This window comes from Leuresthes tenuis, unplaced genomic scaffold (genome assembly GCF_036924035.1).
Source record: "Leuresthes tenuis unplaced genomic scaffold, fLeuTen1.0.hap1 SCAF_8, whole genome shotgun sequence".
NCBI lineage: Eukaryota > Metazoa > Chordata > Actinopteri > Atheriniformes > Atherinopsidae > Leuresthes > Leuresthes tenuis.
This window is the reverse complement of record NW_027325362.1, coordinates 21,388,142-21,415,795: the sequence shown is the minus strand read 5'-3', so window position 1 is coordinate 21,415,795 and position 27,654 is coordinate 21,388,142. Positions and strand designations below refer to the sequence as shown.

The 27,654-nt window shown below is 41.3% G+C and overlaps 3 protein-coding genes across 3 annotated transcripts in view; 2 read left to right on the top strand and 1 right to left on the bottom strand.

Moving 5' to 3' along the window:
* eif3s10 (eukaryotic translation initiation factor 3, subunit 10 (theta)) overlaps nucleotides 1–27,654 on the top strand; it is a 211,800-nt gene that overhangs the window by 91,141 nt on the left and 93,005 nt on the right. The window lies entirely within an intron of this gene.
* tm9sf3 (transmembrane 9 superfamily member 3) overlaps nucleotides 1–27,654 on the top strand; it is a 171,001-nt gene that overhangs the window by 114,654 nt on the left and 28,693 nt on the right. The window lies entirely within an intron of this gene.
* rab11fip2 (RAB11 family interacting protein 2 (class I)) lies at nucleotides 13,718–27,151 on the bottom strand. Its single transcript, XM_072391393.1, has 6 exons — nucleotides 26,963–27,151; nucleotides 25,663–26,276; nucleotides 22,377–22,783; nucleotides 21,455–21,800; nucleotides 20,319–20,394; nucleotides 13,718–18,302 (listed from the first exon to the last, which is right to left on the bottom strand). Exons 2-6 carry the CDS (start codon nucleotides 26,013–26,015, stop codon nucleotides 18,078–18,080), a joined length of 1,407 nt encoding a protein of 468 aa, XP_072247494.1. The 5' UTR covers nucleotides 26,016–26,276; nucleotides 26,963–27,151; the 3' UTR covers nucleotides 13,718–18,077.

Genomic DNA, 27,654 nt, shown 5'->3' with positions numbered 1-27,654 from the left:
ATGGCTTTTATTTGTATTAACAATCAGCCTCCCTGTCACACTTTCATTTCACACATTAGATTGTTTCATAGGAGAGGAGTACAGTGCTGATAGTGATGGTGTGATGGTGTGTGTGTGTGTGTGTTTTTGTGTGCTACTAATTTCATATAGAAAATATACACGTAAATCTGTATTTGTGTTTGAAAACGATGCATTTGATTGCAAATACACCATTTTCAAATATTCATAGAGCATGAGAAAATGGCTTGCTTGATAAATGAAATAATAAAAATGATTTATTTGATGTTTTATTATCTAATTGCAAGTTAATTAGAGTTTTACAAGAGTAAAACAAACGATTTATTTATTCTACTATTCAATGGTGCACGGTGTAAGTCATTTATGCAGCAGGGCGGTTGTCTTTTTTTGCATTATTTACACTGTAGGCGCGGCAATGTCTTGTTCAATGAGAACTTCATCTGTGTTTACAGCTTTTTTTTAAAAATTTTTTTTAAATGATGGGCTGTAAGAGTGTGGAACTTGAGAGCAAAACCCGAATCGCTCGCCATCTATGTACTAAATTAATGGCGATGAAAATACGACTCCCGAGACACAAAAAAGACACTTGTCTGCAGATTAATGTCCTGAATGGAGGCTTGTGAGGGCGCTCTTTGTCGCTAGCCTCACATTGTGCCTCAGCCTTCATCTGAGACTAATGCTGAAAAGACCCTGGAATCACACCGGGCAGCACAGCACAAACGAGACAAATAAAGCAATAGTTTATCTCACAGAAGTGTTTCCAAAGATTGCAGTTATTTTGGAGAAAACAAGTAAGCAAAATCCTGGGAGGAATCGCTGCTACTCCAACGTGTGCTTTTTTTTTTTTTTTTTTCTTCTTTCCTTCTCCACAGTGTCACATTTAGGCTCTAATATTCTCCGGGAAAATGAATATATTTGTTGACTAACAGCATGGATAAAACTCTTAAATATTCAGAATTTTTAATCTGGTTTAATATTTCCACCCGTTTTATGCAAATGACAGTCTATTAACATAATCTCATTTGAGAATACATCCTTTTAAAGTGAAAGATTATAACCTATTTTTTAAGCACATATAAATCAAATGTTATATTGAAATGGTAATGTTTTAAAGTCTGTGTGCTCTGCAGAAAAGACGTGCATTTACATATATACTTTATTTCTTTTGCATTAGTGGCTCAACGCTACATGAAAAGCTGCAAAACGGAGCTAAAACCTCCATGAGGGAAACCATCCAACAGCTTAAATGTCTTGGCAAACATGGAACATCCATTTAAAGACCCACAATAAACAACAGCAAATATTCTCTTTGTGAAGTCTTGTCTAACATTCGCAGTATATGTCAACATCATTTTCACTCTCTCTAACTGTGGACACTTCTGATACCAATACCGCTGTTGCCAAGATTAAATCAATTTTCCTGACAAGGAGAGGAGAGGAGAGCCGAGAAGAGAGACAGGTAGGACATTACCTTCAGGCATTTAGGTGGAAGCAGAGTCTGTAAAAGCTTCAGCGAGATATTGAGGTGGATAAAGATGTAAGAAAGGGCCATTATGCTGCTGAGGTTGGAAGTGGGGGGGCTCTATCTGTCTCCATTCCCTCCTCCTTTGCTCTTTACATCTGCCTTGAACTTGTAAGGAGTTCAGCAGGACTGAGCTTACGGTCCAGACAGGCCTCTGGAATGCAAGTGCGGCCACTCAAGCCCGTCTGACCTGCCATCACACCAGCTCCATTTCACTGGGCTAACTTACCTATTCATTTACAATGGGACTTCAACTTTATCTTCCCTTGTAACACAACATTAACTGCCAAAGAGCTGGAAATGCATTATCAGCCTGCCTCAAAGCTTGGATTGCTTCCCTCATAAATAAGATCATTATACGAGTGGTAATCCCATTAAATAGATCATTTTGCAAATATCTAAATCCAATTAATAAAGTGTTTTCAGAGGGGGTGCAGCAAACACTGCCTTATACAGAGCTGACATGCTGTGACTCCAGCTCTTTGTTCTTCACTCCCATAGAATCAAGGGTGATATTAATAAATACAACCCAGAGCCTGAGTTAGCGCTGGAAAGAAAACAGAGATTCGGTTTTGGCTTATTCTGCAAACCAAAAGTAAAATTGAAAAATAGATGAAAAATCTGTGTTTATTCGTAGAAAAAATATGTGACCATCTGAAGTTAGTTTAAGCGTGGATTGGGATTATTATCCAACAAACTTGTTTCCTTGACTTTCTCTTTGATATACGTTGCACTTGCTTGCATAATGGGCTTATAGGATATCCTTACGGTGTAATCCTTTAAAGAAAAATGTTTAAAAAATAAAATCGCTGTATGGGGCTACATACAGCTTTCAAATGACTGCCAGATGGTTTAACAAATTATCCATTTATGGAATTATTCAAGCTAGTTTCCAAAATCATTACCATAACTCATCAGTAGAAGCACCCTTTTGAGTGCCCTTTAACTTTTTGACGTGTGCTCCTGCATTGACCAGGCCGAAAGACAGAAAAACAGTTTAACTAATTAATTACTCCGGGATAAACTTGCCATCTGCTTGCAAAGGAGTCATCATAATCCCAAAGTAGATGCCCCTCAAGTGCTTGTGTTTGTTCCACTGAACTAATAAAGTGCATAATCCGATAAAGGATGATATCCTAAGCTTTGATTGTGCCTGAAGTGGTTGTTTTACCTTTGTGGAAAGTGCGTCTGGCATGGTAAGAATATTTTCGTATCTTTTCATGGTTTTTAATTGCCAGCAGAAGCTGTTAGCAAAACACTGCTGTGGTTAAATGAATTAGAAAACAGTGCCCCTGGGTGTTTTTGTCTCATCCAACGAGTATGTAACGCAGCAGCCAGTGAATGAGCTATATGTCATTTCTATGGCTGTTTATGGTGCAGACTGAAGTTCTAATTGTGGTTTTGTATGGGCCTTCAACTATCTCGACAATTCCATTGTCTCAGGAGATGGAGTTTACAATCCCATCAATACATATGATACCACTGCAGCGATGCTTGTTAAAAATTCTGCAAAGCTCTATGTCTTCAAAGCGACAGGAGACCGTAATTCAGCATCCTAATAGAGGCATCATTGAAAGAATCTTTGCAATAATTATGTCCTTCATCTAAGGGCAAGTCTAAGAGCGGTTAGGCCGAGGCCACTCTCCCTCCCCTCCAGTCTGCTTTTTCCCTTCTAATCTGCTTTTTTCTAATGAACAGAAGGAAAGTGAGAGCAGTGAAAAGAAGGAGATGTCAGGATTGAGGTTGGCCGCCCCCCTCACAGGGTCAAACTCGACGGGTTAATACCTGGTGTCCGACACTGCACATAAACTCCGCTGAGCTCATCACACTAATTAAACAGACACACATCCTCTCGGAGCTCCGATGGCCAATCGCTGCCAGCTAAAAAAGCAGTCCATTCATGGAGGTTGGCAGGGCTTGCATGTAGGGTGGGCTGGGGAAATGCTACCTGCCCTTCCTCAGTTTGATTAATGTGAAGAACAATGGTGCTCTTGTGGCCCGCCAGCCTCACTCCACTTGGTTCTGGTTCACTGCTCGAAGAGAGCGGACTGCATGTTCCAAACTCATACCCCCCCCCAAAACGTACCACCACCTAGCTTAACAACTTCTCAACGACTGCTGTCTCCTCAAAACACCTCCTTCTCATACTACTCGTGTCCAATACAGTCGGATCACACAAAAGATGTTGTTAAGATAATGGAGAAAAGGAAAATAAATAAGAAAAATCTACAGGATAGCTATATTAAATTTGTACTGCAACATTTATCACAGGGATCATGCTGATTAATGAGAAGAATGATTGTTTACAAAATCCATGTTCTGTTTCTCAATAATGAAATATTTACATTATACTGAAAAATAACAGCAGCAAGACTCTTTAGAGACTAGACTCCAATTCAAGCGATCAATTGATTTTTGGGGGGGGGGCACACTGTGGTCCACGCAGCCCGGTCCCTACATTTTTGGGAGCTAACATTTTTCCATGTCTCTTTCAACATGTGGTCGTTTTCTACGTTTGTTTGTGCATAAACTATTAGTTTATGAGAATTGCAAATGATGGCACTCTGTTTTATATTCATATTTCACACAGTAAGTCCCAACTTTTTGGGGATTTGGAGTTTAAAAATGACATTTCTTCATTTGCACTTAAACACGGAGTCCATTCAGAAGCGGACTTTGTTAGAGCGGATCTGTCAAGGAGGTAATGAACAGACATTTGTTACATTAACGCCTCATTTGTTTGTCTTTCCACAGAATTAACAACATTTGAATAGCTGCGTCACTTGCAATTTGAGTAAAGTCAAGCCCCGAGTTTTGATGTTTCCCCGGTGTATTTACTACTGTTGAGTGGGAGCCTGTTCGCAGTTTTATAAACAGTGTCAAACCATGTTTTTTCTTTTCTCTCGCTGTTGTTGTGATGAGTAAAGCCAGCAGCCAGCAATTACATTCGAGGGATGAAGACATCAGCGTCATCTCTCAGAGGGAGTGACAGCGTAATGTTCTATGCATCAAAATTTGGGCGACATAATTAATTGAAGCACTCCCTGAGCTCAAGACTTGTGGGGCTTAACGAGCACTTTGCCAACCCTCTCAGCTTTAGCTATATCAAAACAGGGAGACAAATTGAGCCACCTGCACTTCTCCGAAAGCTTGACATCTCATCTCATTTGCAAATTGCAAGTATTTTACCCCCCGCCCCTACAAAGGAGTCCATAGAGGCTAACATGTGCCTCAACTGCCTGGGTTTGATGGGTCTTCAGCCATGTGACACTTTAAAAACAGAGAAGACATTCCATAATGTCGGAAAAAGAGCATGCAAAGTTCTAATGATAATAGCCCATATGGCTGAGATACACCCCGAGCTAAATGGAGAAGTGTTCCGCAATTATTTGCAGTCAAGTTGTATTTGAAAAACAAGAATTCGGCATCGATTTAAGCATTATGAAATCAATGTTGTTGTTGTTTTTTGTATCAAAGAGTTTACATTGGACTTCTTTTGTAAAGTTACACTTTGTAGGCAGGTGACAAACACGTGCATATGTACAGTCTGACACACCTGAGCAGCATCTCAGAGGATTAGTTGTAAAGGTAAAGCATTTCTGTCAGCCGGCACCATATGAGCCCACTTTCACCAGAATAGATGGAACATATATTTGTCCACTTCTCCAAAACTGCAGCAGATGTTGTAGATTGTGCGACGGTTATGAGGCCAGAACGTAATCTTAGGGAGGTGTTTTCTGTTGTTTTCTGTCTGTCAGCGTTCACGTGACATGACAGGACCTGACCATGAACATTAATTCTAACCGTCACTGTGAGAGCGCAGTAGAAAAGTAAGTTGGAGTGAGGAAGACTGTTAAAAATGCTGTGTAACGCGATTCTCCAACCAGCGATCTCTTACATGAAGGTGTTTACTGTCATAAAAGCCTGTGGAAAGCAGACGTCATCGTATGGAGACATATGATGTCTATGATGAAGTGCAGACGAATCAAAAGCTTAAAGGTCCAGTGGCATGATTTTCCATGTTTTGCTGTCTTACCTGCAGTGTTAAAACAACGTATTATCACCTTGAACGTCACCCAAAGCTAAAAAAAAAAAAAAAGAGGTATACGCAGCTAGTATTTTCATGAATAGGGAATTTGTTCCCTGCACAAAAACAGTAGTTAGCATGTTAGCCTTAGGTTACAATGGAGGAATGTGTAAGCATTAGTACTTTTTCTTGTTCATGGAGAAGATGTTTTCTGTTGGCATTTTGCCACACTAACACAGGAGTATACAGAAAATACATACATATTCATATATATAGGAGGAACTGAAAGACAACATATCACATTTTGGATCTGATTCTGGCTCGAACATGTATGGCTGGAAGTGTTGTCATGTTCGAAAACAAAGGATTTGTCAAAGTCTGTGGGTTTCGGTCCGAATAACCCCAAGGAGGCGCTTTCTCTCATTCTCAAATTATTGCAAACTGTTTCGAGGATGATTAAAAATCAATTCAGTGGAATTAATCCGAACATGTTTTAAGTTGTGTCTATGCCAGGAACAGAATACAAACCTACATAATTGTACCACTTTTGCTGTGAAACTGGAATGTTTTAGATAGTGAACCAATGCAGCTATTTCATGCCCTGTCACAAGATCAGGCTGCTGCAATCTGCACAACAGTGGAATCCTTCAGAAGTCACGCAGGAGAATTTATGTGAAACTTTGTGAGGAAGGGTTTCTACATTTACAAGAACAATAAATAACTTGCTGCAGTGTAAGTGAAAGTGGTGACTAAAGTTATACCCTGATTCAGTCTAAAGGTCAATTAAAAGATCAGAATTTGTCAAAGTAATTCAAATTATTCCAAAAAAAGTTAAGTCAGTGAGCTCAGTTTTCTCAATTAGCGGTTCCAGTTCAGCTGTGCGTTAATCGAGGCTGTTTCCCTGTTAGTGTTTTCTACCATATGACTGCTACACATTCCTGAGAAATCTGCAAGTGACATTTACTTACATTGATTTATTTAGTATCACCTTATCAGGGAGTCAACTTACATGTAAACAGACACATAAATGATTGAGGATAGATGTTGAAATTACACAGACGTATATTGACACGATGAATGGTAATGAGAGGATGACTAGCACCTAGCGTTCATGATGGTAGGGGCCAGAGAGAGACACCTCAGCTCCATTCAAGAAAACTTCCTACTTTGTATCTTAAATGGTATTGTAATCCTCTCTATGAGCCATTTTGTAAAAGCATAAACCAGTATTTATCTCAGATTAATTAGATTAAAGATATTTTAAATCTCCCTCTGGTGCAGAATGCCTATGGAGCTTCCATTTTCACAGCAGAGAAACCCCAATAGATGCCTCCTGACGATCACTTTTTGTAGATTAGGGGATTGTTACAAATTGGTCAATTGGCTGATTGTTCATTTTCCTAATTAGTCACCGGCGAGGAATTACAGGCTTTCTTCAGTGACCCTCAATTACAGTAATGGGGGTTGTCACACAAGCTGAATTAGATAACTCACACACGTGCAAAACAAAATACACATTATTAGGCAGAAGTATTGCGTTTTGTAAGTGGAGATTAAGAATTTAAAAAATGCATCATAGCACTGATCTTACCACCTACTGGCTATTGCAAAGTGAAGGTTCGGCTGCAATCAGAATCAGAAAGAAGAAGAAATAGAAAACCCTCCCCGGAAGCAGCAGATTACAGAACTTCATATGTTTCTGTCTCTCTGCTAAATGTCGTCTTCTGTGATGGTTCGAAGGATTTTTGTATGCACCAGCACAGCAGAATCTAATGCTTTCCTTCTAAATAACTATCAAAGATATTTCGAGGAGATTTTGCAAAGGCATCTGACATTGATTCCTACAAGATAAGCAGAGACAATTGCTTCAACGTGCTCATCTTCTGAGCAATAAATGTTCTGTTCTAGACACTTTTTCAACATCTTTTAGAAACAATTCCATTTATGAAAAAAATGTAACCAGTATAACCACTGATGTGTGATATAATATCCAATTGTAAGAAGTGGTAAGTATGAATTTTCTATCCACATGAAAGTGCAATAGGTTCCCTCGTTGCCCACGTCTCCACCAAATTTCAGGAATAATCTGCGCTCTTTTGGGTTGTTTTTTTTGCAAGCCCCTTCACTCTAATCCTAGACCTAACGGTTACCTCTCCTTTTAAAATGTAATCAAATTATAACGCTGTTTGTTTGCATCAAGATGAATGTAACCAATAATCAAAACTAAAGGTTGCGGCATGTAAAGCCAGAGTTAATTCTCTGAAATGCCCAACTAAGTAAATAAAAATAAACCCAAGCACACTGAATCCTGATTCATGTAAGAAACAGGTCGGCTCTATCAGTTCAGTGTGCTGCTGTGATGTCACACACCTCAGCTGTCCATGCCTCCTCCTGTCATCATCTGTCAGATAACACGGGACGGCAGCTTAACAAGGAGTTCTGTATGAGAGACCGTGTCGCCGGACTCTCAAAGACGCTGGCAGACTTTGCTTAGCTCGGCCCAAATGTTCAACAGTCTCCCCTCAAACCTGAGCTTGTTTAGCTGCTGGCACCCGAAGGCGTCAGTCAGATGTTTGCCAGCTGGGCTGAAGTGTGCCCGCAAAGCACACACACGCTACCAGTGCTCGTGCCCTCACCTTGTCTACCTTGGCACTTTCTGAGTTTGATGGGAAAAATGGCCCATTGCAAGCGACAAGTCAAGTGCCAGACAGCATATTTATACATCTTAATTAGCAATAATGACGCCCAGTACCTGCCAACAATCTGATGCCAGTGGTTACTGTGTTGCGTTTGTGTACACTAGACTGTGTGTCTGTTGTTTGGCTGCTACTTAAACCAAAATGACATGAAATAAATAGGTGACGAGATCCTGTTTTGTTTTTTCTTTTTTCTCTTTCAGTATCCATCAGAAAGCATAACGCCTCAGGATGAAAATATTCACTGTGTAAGAGCCTGTTATATAACTTAATAACACATCCACAGATTGCTAAAAAACCACAGCATACCTCAGATTCATAGACGATGAGTGAGCAGGAAAGGATCATTAGTTGGTCTTCTATATTGTCATGGCATGGATCATTCAATGTAAGGGAGCTGTAAGAACATGACACATAACTGCAGGAGATTCCAACTATATTTAAGGTCCCCGTGATTTGAGGCCATGCTTGATTACAAACACGTTTAAATCTGTCAGGCACAATAAATATGAGCCCTGCACAGCAAGACAGTTATTATGAAGTTATGAAAACAAGTTGCAGGGATATATATATATATATTTATTTTTACCGTGAAATAGGCTACAGCCATCCTCCTGACGTCTGGATTTATGGCCTGGTAATTCCCCTCTGGAGTAATTTGGCTGGTACATCTGCAGCTTAGCAGCATTCCAGCAGAGTTCTCCTGTGCTGTGAAGTCAGGAGATGACTGATTGATTGATTGTATTACTCTAGTTTTAGCATGGCTTTGCTGAGCAATAGCAGTGAAATTCTAATGTGATCTATCCCACAAGCAGTCCGCGCGCCTCTGGGTGTGCCTGCTGTGATCATCACAAATCACAGCTGAGGAGTAAATTTCGCAAAAAAATGACACGCAGCAATAACTTTCAACTTCAACAGACAGTGTTTTAGATCACAGGACAGGAAGTTTATCCTCTTCACACACATAAGTTATATATATGATTCAATCACCTGTATGTAATCGTTACTTTTTGACGTTTTTTTTCTTTTCTTCTCTGGTCTCTTACAATATGGCTCCTCTTTTTTTTAAATAGTCACCTTATGATTGATTATTTTACAGTTCTGCAATATTGATACTATCAAACTATGATTATTAGCTCTCAGAATTCCTTTCACAATCCACCCATCCCTTCACATACCCTTAATGGGGATAATTACAGGTTAAAATGAACAAAATACAAACCTTTGCTCTGCCTATGGAGCATGTTCCAGAAATGCAGCCAGTCATCAGCTGGCCCAGCGGTCCTATAAGCTCCACCTGCTCCTTAAAACAGTAAGTCTGTGAAGCACACAAAATTTCAACTCTGCATTTGAATTTGCGAAACGCTATTCTACCATTCTTCGTGTTTCTTTTGTGGCAAAACTCATCAGAGGGTAAGGAACCTACTCAGAACTGGAGTTAAGTCCTGTAACTTTCATTTATTTTGGGGCTACTGAGGGTTCATATTCAGGTCAAGTCACACAGGAGTAACTTCAATGTGTCAGCACAGCAAACAGGCAGATGTAAATAGTAAAGCAACATTAATACCTCAATGCACAGGTGTTTTTTATTTTTAAACACCCAGTCTGTATCTTTAAGCCTTTCATTTTAAAATAGCTAGCGCGTAGCTAATTAGCATATGAATACAGACGCCATTACCGACGCTATTTTCCGATCTATAGCTATATTAATGCTGACTTATATTATAAACACGTCGTTTATTTTTTAATTATGATAACAAAATGAATAAATAAATGCAGGTCACTAAGCACGGAAAGCATTTTTTGTGCGGATGTAAACTCAACCAACCACTTGCTTGAATGCATCTGTGAAGTTTCGGTATTTTCCGCTTTCATTTATGTCAGAAAGGTGACAGTTCTATTCCTCTTGTAATTGAAGTCATAGTGGTGCTGATGCAATGAGCATTTAAGAGTTCCTAGGATTTTGTCTGTCCGATAAAAAACATTTAAGTACACAGTATTTTACAATACCCGGCAGTACTGATTGAATTAAACATGACTTTAAAACTTTTAAACAGGGCCTCTGGTGTGAATACGTTTTTTTGTTTAATTTTTTTTTTTTTTCAAACAAAAGTTTTTATATAATTAGGTAGCATTAGATTAAAAACAAACAAAAAAACAATGCTATAGGTAAAATACTTTCCTTTCCTTTCAAAAAATTGTTCCTGGCAAGACATATCTTGTAATGTTGTACACTTTAACACTTTAACTCCCAAGCAAGTCAACAGCTACACTAAGTAACGCCTCATTAGCCAAAAATAGGTAAAACAAACAACAAACAAAAGGTTTAGCTGGCAACAACTTGCTAAATAAAATACACTGTAGCAAACGGCTAGTTAAGTGCTGACTGTATTTACAGTCTGTACACATACACTACAGTCTGTTGAGCTACATTCATATAACTTTACCATAATATCAAATTATATATGATATATATTATATAAAGGATTAGGTAAAATTCTGAAAAAGCAGTAGTGATATTAATCGCTTTGTATCTTCTTCCCGTACACATACAGTAGGTTGCTAACCGTGAAATGTGGTGACATTAACCAGAACAAACTATCATCGGGGATATACAAGAATACAATTTTAAAACTGAAAACTTCTCAGAAGAGGCACAGGATTTCATACGTGACACATAGAAAACTCAAAGACATTACAGAGAAGAAACACCTGTAGGTTATGAACACACACTGATCTAAGCTCTGACACCAACAATATTTAATTATTATTATTGATGGTGTGTGTTAGCAAATTAAAGTTTGATTTTGTTTCTCAAGAACATTGAGAACAGGATATTGGTGAAGATTGAGTTTTTTTTTCTCTCTAAATTAACAGAATAAACTTTATACAGTCATCGAAAGAAACTAAAATCTTTTTGTAGCTGTGCAAGTTTTCGTCTGCATCTTTTGCCCTTGCTTGCACTTCAGGCTCAACAGATTCTCTCTTCTGGTTGTCATCTGGCTTTGTTCACCTGATACAGGACGCGTGGCAGCTATCAGAGGAAGACAATACCATCAATACAATGCATAACACTGTGATCCCAAGCACGTTTGACAGCTGATTTAACTCAAGCATCTATTCAGATTAGTTAATTAGCCAACAAAGAGTCCTGCTTCAGATCTGTGGGTGGGGTCTGATACTCTTGGGAGTCAGAGAGGTTAAACTTGACATCTGGCCCATGATCATCCATCCATGTTCAGGCCAGCTGCCCAAATAGGTCTGGTTTTCTCCCTAAAAACACCTCATCCATCTGCTGAATTTCTTGTCATATGAGTTTCTCCATGATTGCCTAAGGCACTTTCATTCACAGACGCGTGCAGGGTGACACTGATCCCCGCTTTGACGCCCATCCATATTTAAAGGGGTGTGCAGGTGACCTGTGGGTGGCTCTTTCTGGCACGCTTGGGCTATTGCTGCACCTACCGAATCTTACACAGCACATTTGTCTAATTTTTCCTCAAATTACAGCAATGCGATATAATCCACAAGGAGCTAATGGGCATCAATTCAGGAGGCACTCAGATGACACGTGCCACCGCCACACTGAAGATGGGATCTGTGAAATTCAATCTGTTGATGAATGAGTAAAGATGACAATGAGAATGCCAATTAACTTATGAATACAACAGGTGACACCTACATAAAGCCCCAATTACACGCTTATTTGTATTCAGTGTTTGCCGAGGCTACACTGTTGGCTAAGTTACAGGAAGATAAAAAAAAAAAAAAATAGAAGTACTCATGATGTATCCTCCAAAGAGTTATCTTGAAATCAGCCTTATGAGCAAACCAGCTTCTTAGCAGCATAATATAGTTTCAGGCACCTGTATCACTGAGAGATTTAATCTAACAAATTAGAACTGAATTTTGTATATTCCTTGTGTCCATGGTTACCACCGTTATGCATCTTCTGAAGCTGGGGTGGGCACTGGCAGCTGCTGCACTGTCAAGACGCACCTCTTCAGGGACGACTAGATTGAGGTGACAGGGGAGAGGTCATGTTTTAACCTGCTACATGGCCGGAAGACGGGGAGGCGAAGCAAACGACAAAAGCATCAGCTGGTAAAGCACACAGGCGTTTCTTGTCCCATACAATTTCACACAGTCTTGCTGCAAACATAGGCAAATTAAAGAGGAGTTTTAACAAAGAATTTAGCTACTCAGCTGTCAAATGATGCTACTTCTCTCTTTTACCAGGAGGGCATGGGAATCTTTCAAGAACAAAGAGCTGCTTGTGGCAGAGAAGAAAACCAAAGCTCAACTCAAATCAGCACAATTAGGAGCACTAATTGAGGTTCAACTGCCAGTCAGATCAGTTAAGTGAGAGATGAATTTAATTTACTCCCAGGAACAATGAGCCAGGTGTTTGTGTGAAAGGAACAGCGATCCACACGAGAGAAGATTTGCATCCGATTTACATCGTTAAGATTAAATTGACCAGATCTGCTTTAAAATATTGTTCTAATACAACCCACCTAAAAAGGTGGGAGGGTACGGAAGGTGCAAAAAAACTGTAGTTTTGATCTTAACGTTGACTTTACTACCGTCGTTATGTCAGCAAGATATTCCATGTTCTTCATTCTTCAATTTTATATCCATTCCTGCATTTCAGGCCTACAACAAAACAGCTGGGATGGGGCTTATAGGTTGGGTTAAAAAAAAGATTTCATGTCATTTCAAACTTTTAGTCTTTAGTCTCGGTCTTTTAGGAGCAAAGATGGGCAGAAAATCTCTAGTTTTCTTAGAATATTATTTATAATATATATATATATATATATATATACACACAAATAAATCATTTTCAGAATCTGGAGGAATTTTGTGCATAAAGGGCAAGGGCACAAGCCTAAGATGGACCCATGAAGCCTCAGACGGCACAGCATGAAGAATGATCACTCATCGTTGCACCAAATGCCATTTAAAGCTTTACTGGGTGAAAAACAGAAGCCTTGTGTGAACCTTGTCCAGAGGCGGCATTGACTTCTCTGGGCTCGGAGGCATCTGGGACGGACCTTCCCACCCCACAGTGGAAACGTGTACTGTGGTCGGACCAGTCAGCAATCCACAGTCCTTTTTGGGAAGAAATGAATGCAGAGTTCTTTCATTACAAAAGGCATGACTGAGGAAGAAAAAGGGGTCTGGCCTGAACCCACCCCCACCCAACCTGTTTCTGATAAAAGACTGGGTGGAAACTTATAAGATGGGACGACAAAAACATGAAATCAATAAAAACAAATGAGGAAAATATCTTTATTGTTATGAGAGGGAAGACTGTTATTACAAATTAGTAAAGGCTTGGAGACGTGTTGCACACACAAATGGATAATAAATAAAAAGAAGTGCTGTAGTTACATGCTTTTGATCCTCCTGCCTCAAAACAAACGCGCATAAAACAAACCTCAATGCATCAGATTTCCTTTACAATTGCTTTATTGAAAAGGGCATTACAATCTTGTCTGTGTCTTTCAAGCTACATCCAGTGTAACATAGAAATTTGATTCAAACGGTGGCGATAAGTTCCAAAGGTTTATATTACAAACGGCATCATCATATGGACCGTACCTGGGTAACAAGAAATGCATCGCAGACTTCTTACAAAGCAGTGCCTCTGATGGCACCTTACATACAAGTTACCTGTGACCTTAGCGCCTCTTTTTATGATACAAACATTTCCAACAGCCCAGTGCGTTTCAAGAACTACACAAAAATAACAAAACCAAAAACAGTGTTGTTCCCAAACATCCAGGTACGAAAGTCTTGCATATTAGCTATTCTGTGACAATATTAGAAAATAAAAACAATTGAGTGGTTTGAAGAGGACTGATTACAAAGGGGAGGGGCTTAAAATCTGGCTGATGCAATAGTGTTAGAAAATTCACACAATGACATATAGAAATTACATAAAGCATCCAAAACATTAAACTTGTTACATTACATAGGCATGTGCCTGAATATTCCGTGAAAGCCGGTACAACTTCAGAAGTGGACCAATGTGTCAGAGTGAGAATGTCACGTGAGGTCCCCGCCATGCTGGGGGCAGCGAACTCAACTCGCCGCATTTCATTGTGCCGGCCGGTGTGTGCAACAGCCGCCGTGCAACTCGGTAAACTCAAAGAAGCTTTGCTAAACTGCCGAGATCACAAAAACAGTCGTCATTCCCCTCAAAACTGTGTGCCACATTACAAGTACCGTCAGAGGATTTAGCTCAGGCTTAAGTCTTAGTGTCTGGCAACTGTATGTGGCCTATGGCAAGCAGCAACATATTATCGGTAAGCGACTGCCAGGGGAGGATTGGGAGATCTGACTTGAGCTTTGTGTCATTTTCATCAAAAGGTTCAATGCATGCTTTCTTAACACGGGGGAAAAGAGATCTCAATACATGTGCACACATTTACCTACAAAGCTTCAAACAAACTTTGATGCACGTGTAACCCAGTCTATACAAACTTATGACTATGGCACAAGCTGGGTTGTACAGGAAAACTTGCCTCCGAGCTTCTTCTTTTTTTTTTTTTTTACTACTTTGCATATTCGGTTACAGGCATTTAGAGGATGACAAATGTGATGCAGAATTGCAAGAGAAACAATAATGATCCAGTGCTTCGACTTTATTTATTTTTTTTAAGTGTATTATGCTTGAGAATGAATGCCTTTCGTTTAAATCTGTATTTCAGTGTGACATCCACCAAAGCACCAAATTACGTTGAAGCCACAATCGAGCTATAAGAAGAAATGACAGGCGAGATTAATTCATTTGAACTACTCACCCCTCATCTTTCATTCGAACTAAATAACCCCAGGGTCCAAATCCCCCCCACCCCCCACCCCCCCCACATGAAATGTTTTACACCTCGCCGTTTCTTATGCTGTCATTGAGGCAAAGCAACGGCGCTCCATGTGAGCACGAGAGAACCAATCACCTGCTCCGTACCCGGTGTGAGGTTTCCTCGGTCACAAGAGACGCACGTATTTGCTTTGCTTGGAAGCAAAGTTAACCACAACTGAACTTTGACTCAGTTTCATCACTTTAAATACCAAGACGGAGTAAATCCTCTGGAAGACCAGGTTTGAACGTCCTACGGCATCCTGAAAAACTCAAAGGATTCGAAGAGAGCCCACAAAGTGACTGTACAGCATGTACAATGGAAGCATCTTCAGTTCGGGGAGGCCCGTGGAAATCTGGCTATCTACTGGCACAGACGGGGTTAAAGCAGGTGTTGAAGGCTAAAACACGAAGACACCAAATTTACACTTCAACTCGTGTGGGAAGGCAATTAGTGCGAAGCTGTTCCGGTATGTGAGTCAAACACTTTTTTGGCATCACAAAATACAAAATGTGTTTCAACAGCAACTTGTCCATAACAAAAAGAGTTTTCTTTCTTTAAATCGCCAGCTAAATGATCTCTTTGGATAAACCAAATACTTTAAAGGCAAGCGAGCATCGAGGTGTACCGTATTTTACACGTTTCGGCTGTAGACATTTAAAAGTCTGGCGGAATACATTCAGTAAAAAGGAGATTTTGGCCAAAGGAAGAGATCACATCCCGACAAATAGTCACTTACACAGCAGCAGAAAATAATAATTAGGTTGTTGGTGGTGCCACATTCATGGGGAAAATAAAAAATAAAACAATTGATGACAAGGGATGACATTCCACAGATAGATTGTAGCAGGTTGTCTCACCTGTGATTTGGCATCATACAGTGTAAAGGTCAAATACTTTTACAATTGTAACGTAATATAAATTAGCTATAAATACCAGAAGACAAGACAGGGTGGCTCACTGCCTGATATATGTGAATGGTGTGGTGTTTAAAACAAGAAAAGGCAATGCAGTAACAACCACTGTGGTGTAAAAACAAAGCATCTTTAACACCGAAGAGAAAGATGCTCAAAATCAAGTAGGAACAATAAATTAAAAATGTAAACCTAACTAGGACTAATACGTGGACCAAGGCTTCCATGCTGGACTGCAGTGCTTGAGATGGGTTTTGATTCATTTTGTTACCAGCACCGAGATCCGCCAGCTGCCCTGGAGCTCATAAAACACAAGTTCATTAGAAACCGTTAAACCGACAGAGTTCAGGGGCATCGTTTAACATGGAAACAACATAATGTTGTTACGACACGTAGCATCACAGACCGAGGTGAGAAGGAGATGACTAAACAGTTGCGTGACGACGGTTCGGCCCTCTGGTTTATATGTAACAAATATCTCCTTCTCTGTGAACCTGCAAGACGCCCTCCTATCTCATTTCAAAACACAAACCCATGGAATGTTTGCTGAAAAACACCGAGGCACAGTCCATGCATTCCACGTGCACGGGCGCCGAGTTAACCCACTGAGACCGGAGGCACCTGAAGTGACCTTTCTGGGCTTGAACCCTCAAACCTGACACGACGCCATCATCAAAAGCATCAGGGCGAAGTCAAAAATCCCCCAATGGAAGCTGATGATTAAACCTCTCAAAAGTTTTTTTATCCCATCTTTAGAGGCTGAGGAATAATGGTTTTAGTTGACAGTGACAATACTGTTTAGCTTTTTAAAAAAAAAAAAAAATCATGTTTTTCTAATGCTCCTCCGGTCAGAGTGGGTCAATCAGGTTGGCAATATGTTTTATAGATGCGCACTAACTGTACAGCATTAATACAGTAGAACAGGTGGCAAGGGTGTTTTAAAGTACCTTAAAACCCTTCAGAAAATAATCATGTGACCAGAAGACATTTAGACATAAAGACAGCATAGGTCCTCGTGTGTTGCCAGGTACCATTAGTACAATCATCAGCAAAGAATATAAAGGTTGGTCGACCAGAAGAGGCTGTAACGACAAGCTCCTTTTCTACTAATCAAATCAGTATAAAAAGACGCCTTTAACTCAAAGATGTGATTAAAATGTAAACAAGGACATTACCAGCAGAATATAAAGCAAGAAGCTTAAGTAATGATTATATTGCACTTAAAGCCAGTGACGCTATCACCTCCAGTTAACAACTGTGAGACTCTGGGTCCAAGAAAATTAAATGATAGTCATCACAAATCAAACGCAGGAGGCAAAATCAGTAACCGAGGATAGAAACACATTTGTTCTGGGGAGGTTAAAAAAAAAAAAAAGAAGAAAAAAAAAAAGCTCAACTTTGCAAGTGAGAGAGACACCGGACTCCCAGACACCACTCGGAAAAATCTCTTCGAGAATAGCCGTAACTAAGAATATCCATGAATCACTCAGGCCGAATACATCCACAGCAGCGGCATTGAAACACTTGGGGGGGGTGAAGCTGCCACTGTTGAATGTGGATTGTAGTTTAGGTGGCAGGTTGAAGACTTGGAATCGACTGTAAACATGTTGAGAAGAGCTTGATTTGCACTCTTCCCGCACGCAGCCTGCAACTGTGACCACGGCGTCTGGTAAACAGGAATTTGGCAGCATTTTCTCTGAAGACACCTGTACGTGCAACAGAGTTCTGTGGGTTCTTAAGTGCATACAACACAACATAACATCATCTTCACCAGAGCAACGATTCGACTCGGACCAACCGAGAAGTTTCCTCTTAAATGCGTCGCAGCAAAGCAACTGTGAAGCTGAAATAAAGGAACGCCAAACAAAGAGCGGAATAAACCTGCATCACCTAAAATAACCAAAACATCGAAGAGAAAGAAGATTAAAAAACTGCACTAATATCTCTAATGATGCGTTCATCAGTCCTACTTCTTACTTCTTCTGTCTTCCTTACACCTATCGTTAAACCTTCACTTGCAAGTTCTTCTCCTTTCTACTTTTTAGAAAGTTTACCCGCCTTCTTTTTTGGCTCATAGGGTGTCCGTAGAATGCTCGGCGTCTCCTCCATGACACGCACGAGCAGGTTATCAATGTAATCTTCCAGCTCCCGGATGTGGGCGTCTTTCTTTTTCACCACCTCCTTCTGCTTGATGAGTTCCTGCACAACTTCCTCGAAGGACAAGCTGCTATAGGCGGCCACGCTTTCTTGGGTCGCCTCCTGAAATGGAGAAACAAGGAGGTCTGTCGTTCAGCTTTATGGGGCATTTGTTTAGTTAAAACAAGACAAAAAAAAACGGTCCAATAGTGGAGACTGGGTGTGGGAATAGGTTTTGATGTTTGCTTACTGGAGGGACAGAAAACAACCACGACTAATTAGGCATGTTGGCGAAAAGTGACATTAACTGTCATGTGTTTATTTTTTGTTCTGTGTGGTTAACAAAGGCTAATTAGGAGTTGTGAAGATGTGGCTGCTCTCCAGGGCTTCCCCACTGATGTATCTGAATTCTATGGCAGATGTCATTTCACAATACAGTCAACAGTGTTTATAACGGATCAAGAGCAGGTTAACGGCTCCAACGGGACAGAACACAGCAGCCATCTTGATACAGCTCTCCTCCTTCCCGTGGTATAAGCTTTAAACACAAGGCTGCATATTTCTACAGTTAAAGGTCAGGCTAATAAATACCAAAATAAGGATGCAACCCAAGCCCTGTTTTTGCTCTTTGAGGACAATGTATTTGAACTGAGCTGTGTGGTACGGTATGTGCAGATCGTATTGCGCGGGTACGAGAGGAGCTGTAATCGTTTTTAATGAGGGACCACTTTATCGCTTCAGTGCTGGGCATCCTCCCCCGAATGGATAGAGCAGCAAAGCCTTCACCCTGTTTAAAATACCACACTTATCAGCTTCCACTCCCATGCACCATTCAAGCCTCTACTGCTCGGAAAAAAAAAAGACAATGCGGTGAGACCTGGAGCGGGACTGCTTACCAGGTATCTTATCGCCTAACAGCATAGAGGCTACTGTGGGGCGACACCAACCAAAATGAAATATTTGCCTCAGAGATTAAATGTCTAACGTAAGGAGGGTTTCGGGAACAGAGCTCAGTAACCCACTCCACACACACAAACACAAAGAAAGACATCTCACTGCAAGATACTGCACTTAAGCCACCTGAGATGGAATAAGAGAACAGACAGCCATGAGGAAATTGATGTTGCTTTCACGTACGAGACTGCGTACGTGGACAAGCTCTCACGCACGCATATGCACACACACGGCGTAATAATCAGGAGCTTTAGTGGCTGCTGACAAAGGCCTGGAAATGACCATGAACTGGCAAAGTAATGATGACCATTTTTCGGCGATCAGTAGTGGGGAGAAGATAAGGCGCGCACTTGGCATTCTCCAGTTGTGTCATTACAGTTTCTAATGAGCTCAGCTTTGAGAATCTAAAAGCTCAGTCCTTTGAAATCTCTCACTGCCCTCCCTTCCCCCTGCGTGCGGTTAATTAGGGCCTTGAAGCAGAGGAAATGGGAGCTGCCATTTCTGGAAGGCACAGCGGCATGCACGGGGGCACATGTGTGGATACCGACAGCCCTCAACACCCTCAAAGAAAGGTGAGGAAAGCCATTATCAGCATTCTCCCTCTCATTTAGGCATCACTTTAGCTTCGGCTCACACTGCCCACAAGTACATACTGCTTTTGCGGTGTAATCGTCAGCGAATTCTCTCCCCTCAAGTGGATACATTCTTAAACTAAACAGAAACTGAAGAATAGTTGAGACGCAAAGTGCAAATAATGTCACAATCTTTGAAGTGAGAACATCTTCCATGACTTTTCGCAGCAAAGAAAATGCAATTACAGAATCAATGCAACGCACCAATACGACCGACCTTACAGCTCGAAATCCAACACCACTGCAAATTATGATCAGATCAGACTCGATGACCGACGTGTGCAGCTGCTAATTAGCCGAGTGGCACATCTGAATTTTCAGAGGCCGCGCGGATCAATGTCACCAGCTGCTACGTCGAATGAAACTTAAGAGTTCTCAATTAAAAATCTGCACAACAGTCGACACCGAGACAATGACACGGATGCAATTACTGGGGTCATTTCTACTGGGGGCGTTTTCTTTTTGGGTCGTTTTCAGGTAAGGCTGACAACTTGCAAAAATACCACGTGAACCATAATTTGCTTTTCCAAGCAGCGTCTGAAGCCTTTCTTACATTTTTCTTGCCGAAGAGGTCCTTCTTCTTCTTCAGGCCGAAAGTGATGCCGTCGTTTCCCGTCTGCTTTTTATCGCTGCGAAACGAGCAGAAAGTCAGTAAGCATTCAGAAGAAGTTCATCGAAAAGCAAAACAATGCAATAGATAACAGCGAAATGACATTTTTTTGCACTCAAGCTACAAATGACCACCGAGCTGCGTATAACAAAGAGAGCAGTAAAGATGATGGACTGCTGCCTATAGAGATAAGTGGTTAATTGGGTGGTCTATCTCAGCATAGGATCTCATTAGTATAGCTCAGAGGGCTTTGTTATCAAGCCCAGGCACTCTAAAGAGCCCCTAATGACACCTTTCACACAGATAAACCATAACTTGGCCACAGAACTCACCGACTCTTTATGCAACACAGGAAATAGATGTTACCTCCTCAGTGGAAAAGAAATTGAACAACAATACTTGACAAAAGTATGACAGAGAGGGAAACAGGTATTGAACCATTAAAACTGAAACCTGTGAGATTTATCACCCGAAGGCAGGAAGCTTTAAATGCAAATGTTCATTCATTAAATGTGAGTTCAAACCACAGAGCGGCACGACAACAAAGTTGCGCCTTTAAAGAAGAAGAAGAAGAAGTATGCATTTCTAAACTGGGCACTCAGGAGGCCGGGAGCGACGGAACCCGTTTGATTTACACTGCGTCGGCTTTCAGAAAGAAAGATAAGTTGCGTGAGATGCATCGTCTTCTGTAGAGGGAATTAAAATGAGAAATCCACAAATGCTCGTAGATGCAAAAGACTGGAGTGTGACGGGTCATAAAAATAGATAATAACAAATGATACTTAACCTTTTAAAGAACACTGTGACCTTACTGCATCTTCTTCTCATTTATGGCCGAGTAAAACTTTTCTTGTAGATTTCTGTAACCACTGAGAGTAATTAGGGCATTCTGTGAAAAGAATCGCTTTAATGTTGCTCTAATACTTGGGTCACATTACTGGATGATGGAATGTTTATAAGTAAACAAGAATTAACCACAGAGGGCTAATGAGGACAAGCGAGCCAGAAAACACTGGATTGCAGGAGAAGTTTTTCGCACGTTTCCCCGTTTAGAATCGGGAAAATGAAAAAGCGACTACCTGACTTTGTAGTGCGAGCTGAATGGGTTAGTGTCTGCTTGAGAGTCTGCACTAAAGGGGTTGGGGGAGCGCAGGTCTCCAGAACTCCCCGAACGCCCCCCGTTGCTGGTCTTGCGGCCTTCCTTCTTTCCCGTCACGCGTTCCAGTAGGCTGACCTTCTCCTTTTTCTCCCTCCGCTCCGCCCGGTCCCACAGCTGCCCGTGCTCCCCCTCGAATGGGTTGCGGTTGCGTGGGAGCGTGGCATACTTCTGTGGCAGGGTGTCACTGATATCAGTGAAAGGGTCACTGTGTGCTTCGCCGTCTTGGTATCCTGGCACCTCGCTCTGGGAACGCCTGTGAGGGCCACCTGTATTTCCAGGAGGAGAAGTCAAAAACATTCAAATCCACCTGTGACCGTGATAAAGACTCCACAGAACAAACTAATAATACGATTAAGAAGGCAAAACATGATTGCGATTCTGCGTTTTTTGTTTTGCATTCTTTGTGATAATCTTTTTGGTGACACAATACGGGACAAATCGACCCCTTCAATCGCCAGTATCAACAGACAAAGTAACCTGTAAAAAAAAACTGAAATTAAATATAAAGATGAAGATTCAGTCGACCGGTCCAGTTAGATCTCCCGCTGTTCCCCCACATCTCTCTCTTTCTCAGCCATTTGAGTTTCAGCCTGGAGAAACTACTGAAAGTCCCATAACTGTACAAACTGTGGCCCTTGTTTGCACAGTTACTCAGGGACAGAAGGGCCGAAAAAGTGCAGCATAATTATCGCTTTAAATCTAGATACCAGTCATCTGACGGTGCCAGCGTCCCTTCGGAAAGGCAAATATGACAATGAAAAAAAGTTAGGATGACCGAGGCCCCTCAGACCAAGTTATGCGCTATAAAATGAAAAATATAACACATTTTTTGGATCCCTTACCACTCTCATCTATGGAGTTCATGGAGTCCAGTTTGGGTCGAAAGTGGGTCCCGATGAGATCTGACATGGAATGGGCTGCAGAGAGTTTATGTGCCCCAGACAGTAGTGGTCTCTTGGCCTTGGTGTCTGGCTGGGGTTGCGGTTCTGGGGCCAAAGACGGGCGGCTGGGCTCCGAGTCACAAGCGACAGAGCGAGGCAAGATGGCTGAAGACGTGTCGCTGAAGCCGCTGTCGTGTTTGCGACCTTTCATTTTGTCCTTAAGTTTGGAGAAAGGCGAGCGGGGCTTTTCCTTCATGGAGAGGTCGAACATGCTGGCTGTCATGTTGTTCCTCATGAACTGAATGCTGACTTGGATGCGACCTCGTTCTTTCCTCTTCTTCCCCGGCTTCGACTCCAAGGGGTACCAGCTGGAAAGAGAGCGCAGGAAGCTTACGTTGAGCAAATTCAATGACAACATTTATTAACAAGAAGAAAAAGAAAAAGGAGAGCAGGATTACTCAAATTCAACTTTAACAACAAATCCTCAACACTTCCATTCTAATGTGCTGTACCTCCTTTACAGACATGACCAAAAAGGCTCATTTGAGCAGACTAATCCCAAAGCTACTTAAATTTTTCTTTTTTTTTTTCAACGCAAGTCAGAACGCCATTTATCATTCAAAGGATAAACATGATTCTTTGAATGCTGAACACAAGAAATAGCCTCCTGACGAATAATAAAAGACCATTTCAGGCTGCTTGTGGGTTTCTATTTGTTTAACTTCTCTGCTTTTTCGACTGGAAGTAATGGGATTTATGCCTTTGCTTTGAGCGAAATAAAGTGGCATTTGCACAAATCTGGCCTTTGTTCAGAAATGCAGTGACAAGCAACTGGGAAACCGCAAAGCCACAGCACAGGGCAACGCAGCAGTTCATACATGCTAATGAGACGTATCCTCTGTGTTATAAGGCCTGTGGCAGTGTCCATTAGCAAAGAAACAAGGATTCATCAATGCTCACTGTCTGCATTCTTTAATTATTAGTTGAATTTTTCTGGAGCATATACTCATCCACCTCAATCTTGCTGAGGTTTAGTCAACTGCGTTTATTTTAGCACACTTACTGATGCTTCCTGCTGAATTTAACTCAAGATACATGGTAGACCTTAAAGTATGCAAAATCCAGCTGATATTGGCTTAATGGAGAAAAAAAACAAGACAATCAAAAAAAAAAAATGCAGCTGCCAAATTCTCAACTGTCAGGCTCTTGACCCAGGAGCCCAGACATGAAAGGTCTTGTTAGTTCCAATTCCCAGGCTGTGTGCCATGCTCAGGCTGATCAGCAGCCACAGCATGCTGCTGCCGTGGGGCCGAGGCTGCTCCTCACGTGTGTCTCAAGGCCAAGATAAACCTCCGTTCTATGCTTGGAACCACAATTCTCCCACTCGGGCCCAGACTGCTGGGAAACTCCTCATAATCAACAAACACAGGTGTGCGATAATTATGGGCTGCCTACTCAGATATCAAGACAGGCTTTCCTCCTCAATAAGTCAGCTGAGAAACATTGCGGATGGGCTGCGGCGAACACAGAGCCACTGTGGATACAGCACCGAGGGTCCCGGCATCATTGTCAAGCCTGGCTGCAGTGTGGGATTAGGGCAACAGGCGACACGGGTATATCCATTACAGAACCTCTGCCGAAGAGGCACACAGCCTCGAGGTGCATCAGTTCCGACACCTAAATAAATACAAGCCGTGTACGCTGATTATAACGTATTGTGATTCTCCCAACTGATGGGCGAAGAGGAAATGTGCTAATGTCTTTCCATGCTGCAGTGAGCTAATCAACACCAGATCCAACCTGGTTATGCAGTTCCTGTTTGCTTAATGTAGGGTTCAGAAATGTGTGTTGGACATGTAAGGCTCCTCGACCCAAGTCTTTAAAACGGTACTTTCACACGGAACAAACCCCATCACAGCATGGGTTGGCTTTAAGGCAGGTAAACGGCCTACGCAGGGCGCATGGTTATGAGAGGGTTGAGTCGGTTAGATCTCCCACTAATATCACACCCGCAAACAGTTTAGAGGAGAATAATTACACTCAACACAAAGAGACCGAGAGTCAAACCCAGGGCTAGAGAAGAGAAGAGACACTATTCCATTCAGACACCAGACTTCATAAGGGAGTGGCTAACAGGACATGTTTGACCAGCTCCACTAGTTTCAATTAGACCGTGTAGCACTAACCATGTCAGTGATTAAGCTAAAAATAATCTCTCAACAATGTAGGCCAATTCATCGCTAAGCCTCAAACAATACACTGTGAGCAGGATGGAAAAAAAAAAAGTTAAATCAATGCGTGGTCAGCAACTGAGCAAGAGCGAAATGCTTCATTTGTAACAGCTGCGTTCCATCACTTCCAACAGAAGAACACAATCGTGCGCTTTAAATAGACCTGTTAGCGTACCGGGCTGCAAACAATTCAAAAGCAGATGTATCGCATAAAATGAGTGTGTGAAACAAGTGAAGGGGAGAATAAAGAGTTAGGTCATGAACTTATTTAAGAACAGAGGACAGAGTATAACATGCAAAGCTCAGCACACTTGTGAGTCTAATTTAGCAAAAACACGTGGTAAATGTGACCAACCCCCCCACCCCCTCCAAAAAAAAATTAATAATAAACAGCTCCTGTCTGATTTAGTCTATGCTTATGACTGGAATAGTTGTGCAAATATTTTCCACTTCCTCTGAAACGTCTGCTCCTCCACAAACAGGACATCACATACTGGGCATGGGACGCTGACGACTCAATATGAAATGCAAAATATCAGAATCCGACCTTTAAACCACGACAGCTCAAATCATTGCGGTGGCATCTAAAACAGAACGATATTTTAGAGATTCTAGCAAAGAGTCTTCTAGCATTTGTGTGTTAGTAAGAGACCGTGTCTCCGGTAAAGGATATTAACGTGGCTCTACGACATACATGCTTCCCATCAGCATTGTTTCAGCATCAGAAAGGTTTGCCAATTCATTTTGAATGAGTACCTGTATCCAAAGTTTTGATTGGTATTGCAGAAAAAAAAAAGTTTTGGTGTGGAACAAAAAATTAAAAAATAAAAATTCATGGTGGCATATTGTCATTTTAAATAGTTTTTTGGCCAATTATGACATGTTTATACACATCAATTGGGTTTATTATGTAAAACAGGGCTTGACTTGGGCAGGAAAATCAATGCTGAATTATTTTACATATAGAGCTGCAGCTTTTAGGTCCTTATGGTTACAGTACACAATATGATACTTACTCAGTTTTCTTTCTCTCTTTGTTATCAAAGATTTCATTTAGGTTGATGAACTTCTGACCAAGAAATTTATCCATCCCAACCAGGGAGCGATGCATCACTATAAGGCAGAGTTCATAAACTTCAGGGTTGCCCTCCAAAAGTAGACCAGGTAATTCAAAGGAGGCTTCTTCTTTCCATACAGGGTTAACGGTCTTCTCTGCCACTGATGTAGAGTACTTTTCCTTGCCCAACTGGATGATAGTGTAGGCATCGTTGGTGCCATTTTTGCCTTTGGGCTGTAAACCGGTTGCTTGAAGAACAGTGGCTTGGACATGGGTTGGAAACCACTTCTGAGACTGCTCGCCCAACGACATGGTCAACACTGGTTATCAACGGAAATCCATTCACAACTAATCAAAATATCATGTATGTAGGTAGCTGGTTTGGTGAGTGCAACGTGCAAAAAGCGACAATCATGGTTCACTATAGCTTGTTATCCATGTCGGTGTGGTTTTTGTAACAACAGTGGTTTGTGTAGCAACAGTAGCTATAGTTACAAGCAGCGACATGCATGACAAACTGAGCACGCCTCATCTTCTATCAAATCACAGATGTCCAAGCCACTGGTGAGTCATCTGCAAAAACACAGAAAGAAACAGAAGAACGTTGGTATCTTTCCCAGAACCAAAACATGACTCACGAGGTAGCATCGTTATTAAGCCAGTTAACCATCTCAGCCAATTCTGATGGCAAACATATGATTTTAAAGTGAAAACAAGGAATAAAGACTAAAACAGACATTAGATTCTACTATCTGTGCAATGCATGAATAAATATATTTTCTTTAGATGTAGGATCAACACAGCAATTGATGATCTCACCCGGTGACACATTAGCGAGTCACTCAGAGGGATGATAGCACGTAAAATCAACTGACTAAAAATGTTCTGACAGACAAGAAGAACATGCACCCATTTTCGAGTAAAGTGATCCCGGGTTGCACCAAAGACTCTTTCGATGATATGTTTGAACAGGTCTGCCACAGATATATATATTTCAAAAGCCGATTTAAGTAGCTGGACAATGAAAGGTGTGATTTTCCCTTAAAAGAGCATCTTTCCACTTGTTCGTCATACGGAGCTGATATTAAACTGATAACCATAATCAAACATCGTCATAAAATAACTGCAGTGCAGCAGTGAACTACGAGGTTTACATGAAGTTTAACATCAATATATTTAGTTAACCTGCAGCATATCGTTAGCACTGTGCGGCTAGCTGCTGAGCACCCAAAGCATCAAACACACACAAGGCTGCTTACCTCGTTTTCATTTTCACCGACACGAGATGGACATTCAGCACTTCAGCTCAGCAGAATCTGCTTCCATAAATATATTCAGGTGATAGCTTCTGAGGCTGAGACGCCAGCTACTCTCAGTTGTCGCTGCTGTTTTTGTAGCAGTCCATTCCTATGATCTGCTGTCGGAGAGCATCGAGCTTTACTTCCTACTCTGACGTCATTTCCTGCTCAACCTGGTGAAAGGTCAAGCGCAAAAGTAGGCGGCCGCACGCGCTCAGGCGCACACGCCCTGTTTTTAAAAATAGATCTTTTTTTTTTAACATATGGTAGCGTCACAGATATATAAATGAAGATAAGAAACTAAATAAATAAAAAGATAAATCAATAAATAAAACTACTGACGAAAGAAAGGAGATAAACAAACAACGTCGGTATCGAGTTGTGGTATACTTTACCGGTAAGAAAATGAGGTTCTAAATTATTTGGCTAATACACAATTCTTGGTATTGTACGTGTGTCGACACAGTGTGCGAGCGTTCGCTCGTGCACTTACTAGAGAGGAGTAAATCATACAAACATGGGGAAGTGCTTTTGTCTCATGAGTGGGACATGGAGGTGCAGATAAGGGGTTCACTTGAATGAACACAGACATGCTTGTCACCCCACTTGACAAGTGCATCTTAACCAAACACACCTGCCTATGTTGGTTTTAT

Excerpts from the sequence above, each read along its gene's own strand:
- rab11fip2 (XM_072391393.1), bottom strand. The coding sequence starts at position 26,015 with ATGTCGTTGGGCGAGCAGTCTCAGAAGTGGTTTCCAACCCATGTCCAA. Across the intron at positions 21,801-22,376 it reads GAACTCCATAGATGAGAGTG|GTGGCCCTCACAGGCGTTCC; the intron begins GTAAGGGATCCA and ends CTGGAAATACAG. Across the intron at positions 20,395-21,454 it reads AGCTCGCACTACAAAGTCAG|CGATAAAAAGCAGACGGGAA; the intron begins GTAGTCGCTTTT and ends CTCGTTTCGCAG.